Genomic DNA, 5815 nt, shown 5'->3' on the forward strand with positions numbered 1-5815 from the left:
AATGATAGTATCTGTCATATATCTGTGTTATTTATAAGACATATTCCTATGTAATTTTAATTAGTATAGTATCAAGCATATGTTTTGACTTATATTTAAAATCAAAGGTTTATTGTATAAATCTTTACGAAGGGATGTGAAATTAATATCTATATTGTGTGTTTAATTTGTGTCCATGATAGTTGATTGTATTGATGATTTGTAAACACTATTAATTGGTTATTTATGTCCATGATCGTAGACTCTGTTTTGTGATAGTGATATTCTAAATAGGTTAATTACAACTTTTTCTTAAAGACTATAGGATCCTAACACTTTCTGCAGTCCTTAGTCACAAGCTATCATATGAACAAAGAGAACTTAAAAGTTTGGAACCACAGTTGTTACTACCTGTATCTCTTATAAAACATTATTCATAGGAGTGCGCATCTGCAGAGATCCAGTGTATTGCAAGAGTAATTTTATCATATAGTTTTTCCATGTTAACCACAAGCAGTTTAGGCCTTAGATTGGGGGAGTCATATACACTAAAACATGAACCATTTTTAACATACGTTTTGCATCAACAAGATAAATCTATGTATTTATTTTCAGGTGATTTTGTAATGAAGTGAAGAATCCGACCATTCTTCAGTCCTGGAAAGAGGATTAACATGAAAGTGCGACGAGTGAGGCCGTTGTTTTTCTTTATAATATTGATCTTAATTATATATATTCTTACAACTATTAGAAAATCTTATGAATATAACGATTATATAATTAAAAGGCCGTACACTTTGCAAACGGTTGAATATCTTGCTAGACGAACGATGAAAACCAACTTTAAACTAATTCTGTTGTGGACAGTGTTCAATCAAGACAAATTTGAATATCGTAATCGTGTTGAAAGAAATATGCATATGTGTCCTTTTAAGTGCTTTGTGACTGATAACCCGAAACTGTTGATGGATAGTGATGCGGTCTTTTTTCATCTGACTGATATATGGGTCCCTAATTGGAAAATAGGGACAAAAAGAACGATTCAGTTTCCTAATGTGTCAACTCCGTATCAGGTGTGGATAATTCACAATCACGAGCCTCCATTTTACCTCTTTGGTGATACAAATATATTTGGAGAAATATTCAACTGGACAATGTGGTACAGGTCCGACGCAACGATTTTCATCCCTTATGGCAGATACCAGTACTTGGATGAAGTCAAAATGAAACGTTATGAGAAGAGAAACATTTATTCCGAAAAGTCCAAGTTTATGGTTGGAGCTATCAGTAATTGTAAAGACCCTGCAAGACGTTACCTTCTAATTAATGAAATGTCCCAATATCTGGATATTGAAATGTTTGGAAAATGTTACGGCAATAAAATGTGTGGGACAGCATGGAGAGATGGCAATAAACAATGTGACGAGGAGTTGAAAAAATATCGATTTTACCTAGCATTTGAGAGCAATCATTGTAAAGATTACATAACAGAAAAGTATTGGAATGCACTAGATCGAGAGCAAATTCCTGTTGTTAACTGGAAACATGTAAACATTTTGAGTGGATATGTGCCTAACTCATACATCAATGTATATGACTTTCCATCGGTTAAAGAATTTGCTGACTACATAAAATTGGTAAACGAAAATGAAACACTTTACAACAGCTATTTTGAATGGAGGAATAATTTCAGCATAGATCTTACAGACCAGGTGTCTTGGTGCAATTTGTGTAAGAAGCTTCACTCATTGGACGAAAATTACGAGTCACAAACAGTGGACTTAAAGAAATATCTCGACTTTGATGTTTGTCCTACGACAACGGTAAGACTAGTTTTATTGCACTTCACCTGTGACATTTCGCAAGCACGGGAATTCTAACAAGATTAGAGTGCTTTTTGGCTTGATTTTGTTTTAGCGGGCCTTTTTTGTTTTGTTTAGTTTTGTTTTATTTCATTTTAGTTTTGGGGGTTGGGGTCATTTTCTTTTTCTTCCTACAAGACTTACAACGGAAAGTGTGAAGAGTTTGAATCATACCATGATCGGGTCTATTAATGTGTTGTGTCCTTGACCTTTTGTGCTTGACCTTTACAAATGCCTCGACTCTAAATAACCGGTTTAGTTGCTGTGTCATTAAACACCCAGACACACTGCATCATTTTTTATTTATTTAATCAAGATCCAAACGTTTTCTTTAAAGATAAAATATTTGCATGTTTATTTGATGTCAGTTTGTGAAGGTTTAAGTACCATCCAAATATGATCTTTATGAAAATAGATTGTAAAGCATTCATACAATAACGTTGTGCTGAGACTTAGAAAGGATAAATACTGCTTTATGTCATGTAAAGTATCATAACTCTTTATCTATCCCAACAAAATAGCAAATACAAAATCAAACCGTTATCAATTTATTAAATGAGGGAAATGGCTTTCATAAGTATTATGTTGGTATTTATATTTTTACACAGAAACATACATACATACATACATACATACATACATACATACATACATACATACATACATACATACATATATACATACATACATAACTTCGAAATAATGTTGACAGAATAAGCAAAAATAAAATAAATGTCATTGTTCGATCTTACCTTTTATCAAATTAAAATGATGGTTGTTCTTTTTCTCCAGGTGGAAATTCACGAAGCTGAACTTAGATCACGAGCGGATTTTCTGCTTAGGAAACACGCTGCTCCAGGACAATGATTCTTCGCCAGCATAGTATTCAATTTCTTCACAGTATATAAAATCGAATATAACGCAAATGACTTCCATTTTGTTTATGTCGTAAAGAATGCTAATCGGATTCTCTTAATTGCTAATAACATTTTAGTGTTCATCTAATCTGGAGAGAAGGGAGGAATCAATTGTACTGGCCAAGTTTTTACTGTCCTTAGAAAAATGTAAGGAAAATGATATTTGATTTGTTTTCATACTTTATATTTTGTAGACAAGCCATGTTGAACCATTCGTTGATGATCTCGATTTGTTTTTTAAAGTAGCACTAATGTTAAATGAATTTCGTGTTAAATGTGCACTTAGGATTAAAACTGTAAGAGAATATAACAATCACATGTAGGGACTTAGCAACTGACATCCCAACTGTCTCCAAAATATCCATTAAAGTCTGGCAACAATATAAGTGTCGTGCCTGTTCCGTTAATCATTTGAGCTTTGACAAGGGTCTTTTATCATAAAATACTATGTACGTCCGACATCACACACCCGTGTACCACCCATGAGAATAAGATAATAGCAACCTATACAGAATTATAAATATAAACAATACAAATAACAGAAGCTGTACAAATTGTTATCAAAGCATGTGTAATACACTTTTGCTAGAACGGAATGCTAGGTGATGTGTAAACAACGAGAGCAAAGTTGGACTAAGCGGAGTGCTTCCTTTTAATCCAAAACTATACTCTCGCCAGCTATTTATGAATCGGAAGAAGATGACCATGTTGATACAAAATATACGGCCATACCACGATTAACGTATGGAACACCGGAAAATAATCTCTTTTAAAATTCAATACTTCTAGACGTTTCCTCTAATTTTATTGACTTTTAATATTTACTTGAGCAAAATGTTTAATGCTTTCATTTATCGATGCACATCAGATGATTAATATCATCAGAACTACTTTGCATCGTATTCAAAGAGAGTTTTCACAATCACGCGAACACAACATAAATTAGAGTCTGTAAACACAACATAAATTAGTGAGTTCTAAGGTACCGTTAGTTATAAGCAAAGTGGTGTTCAAAGATAAGTATTTTGATAATGGGTTTACATGATTAGTATTATGATTTTTATGCTATTTGTTCGAGATTTATTTTGAGCTGAAGTTAATGGGCAGTTGTTTAATGCACATGTACCAGAAGCGAAATGATGCAGGAGAATGTTGTGAATGTTTGTGACTTTCTATGTTGGTGAAACATGGGATCGTACCTGTGTGACCTTTTGCAAAAAGATTTCTACAGCTAGCTACTTTAGTATGACTTTCGATATCCTTGTACAGTGGATCTTGTAGACACGAATTTGCTCATATCTGTTTGTTAGTAAGATCCATATTATATGATCCGGCAGAGGACTCATTTATGTGGTCTGATATAAACACTATGTTTCTCATTCCTAGGCCAGCATCATTCATTGATTGGATTATGTGTACATTTCCTTGGACAGCCATTGTTCACAACAATGTTGTATGTACTTTGTTTCCAACCCATCATATCGGCTAATGTCAGATATAAAACGAGAGAACGTACGGACTTGTACTGAGTTCACAGTGAACACGGTTTCAGAAACTGATGGGATTACTAAAGCAGCCTTGTCAATATTACAAAATAAAAAGGTGCTTCTTTGTGATATTTACTTAAATATATTTTCATTCACTCAACAGGGCAATATCTTCCCCACTTGCATACAATCTGCTATCAGCAACTTATTCATATCATCTAAACCACCCCACCCGTACCTTTAGCTTTTTCTTTTCTTTTTTTTTTTTGGGCTTTCTTTCATGAGTCAGTACTTAATAAATGGAGTCAGACTCATCTATCTTGGAGAAAAAATAAATAAATTTGTGTCAACTGATGATGAAAATCAAGTGTAATAGAAAGCTAGGAACTACAAAGGAGTTGAATTCAACACATGATTGTGTGTATAGTTTGAATAACCTATGAATTTCTAACGTTCAGCCGTAGGAACTCCACTGGGATTAAATTTAAGTACTCAATCAGTGGACACAGCCACCGATGCAATTGGCCGTAAGAAAATGGTATGAATTATGCCCAATTCGGTGAAGATGTTATCTGGGGTAAACCCAAAAATGGTGGAGATATGTAAGCAATAAAGCGTGATTTTCAGTTAGTTCGATAGGGACAAGGGTTATTCCGATCATAGTACGAGCTGATTCGGACCATATGAATGACAAATATTATTCAATTTCTTTTTAGATGTTACCAAACATTTACAATTGTTTGAAATCTGATATTCTTCATTCTATCAAAAGAGCCTTTGAGCTGTTCAGAATTTTATATGAAATAATGACGTAGTACTGTACAATTCGTACAATTATCAGCTCAACGGTTACTGGATTTAGCATTTCATGTAGTCAGCGTGTGTGTTGTCTTTTTAACCATCTTTGAATGTATTAATAAAAGTCAGCTGTAGCAAAAGGTAGATATTCCAATATTCCCATTACCATTATAAGCATGCACCTTTAAGTTTCATATAGCAAGGGTAGAACTTAAGTTGAATTGACAATATGAAAGTTTAGTGAACTGAAATTTGTTGTATCATTCCATCATTATATTTATTTCAAATGGTGTAATGACAGTTGAGTTATGAACCAACAGATCTTTTTTTCGTTTCTTTTAATGTGATATTGACTACCTGCTAGTAAAATCAAATGAGATAATAGTTTGTTATTTTAATTCTTCAATATATTGTTTACGACCATAGTCAAATTCCTAATGCAATAAAGTGAGCAACCTAACATCAGAGTTTGCTTATTCTGTTAATTTTAAGTCACGAATGCACAAAAACACGTTCATGTCTCAACAATACAATTACTGATAATTACAGGCAACCACAATTTTGACAGTCACGTATACACGCTATCGAAGGACGTCACACTATTTCCAAAAAATAATATGAGAAAATAATCAGGAGTTTATTTTGAGCACATGCTCATATATGCTTGATTGTCAACTAGCTCAAAAGCGCTTTTCATCTTGTTTTGTATATTACTGTGATATTCACCACTTCCCAGTATCATCAAATGAGAGCATTGTTTATGTTATTTCAA

The 5815-nt window shown here is 33.3% G+C and overlaps 1 protein-coding gene across 1 annotated transcript; it reads left to right on the forward strand.

Annotated features, from left to right (window-relative positions):
• The first annotated feature begins 611 nt into the window (after positions 1-611).
• On the forward strand, positions 612-4861 carry LOC149771422 (alpha-(1,3)-fucosyltransferase fut-5-like). The gene is made up of 2 exons (XM_089948459.1): positions 612-1802; positions 2634-4861. The coding sequence occupies exons 1-2, from the start codon at positions 654-656 to the stop codon at positions 2706-2708; spliced, it is 1224 nt and encodes a 407-aa protein (XP_089804585.1). The 5' UTR covers positions 612-653; the 3' UTR covers positions 2709-4861.
• The last annotated feature ends 954 nt before the right edge of the window (positions 4862-5815 follow it).

The sequence above is a fragment of the Sinohyriopsis cumingii genome, unplaced genomic scaffold (assembly GCF_028554795.1).
Source record: "Sinohyriopsis cumingii isolate HCF-2022 unplaced genomic scaffold, ASM2855479v2 utg001869l, whole genome shotgun sequence".
In the NCBI taxonomy this organism is placed as follows: Eukaryota; Metazoa; Mollusca; class Bivalvia; order Unionida; family Unionidae; genus Sinohyriopsis; species Sinohyriopsis cumingii.

Excerpts from the sequence above, each read along its gene's own strand:
- LOC149771422 (XM_089948459.1), top strand. The coding sequence starts at position 654 with ATGAAAGTGCGACGAGTGAGGCCGTTGTTTTTCTTTATAATATTGATC. Across the intron at positions 1,803-2,633 it reads ATGTTTGTCCTACGACAACG|GTGGAAATTCACGAAGCTGA; the intron begins GTAAGACTAGTT and ends CTTTTTCTCCAG.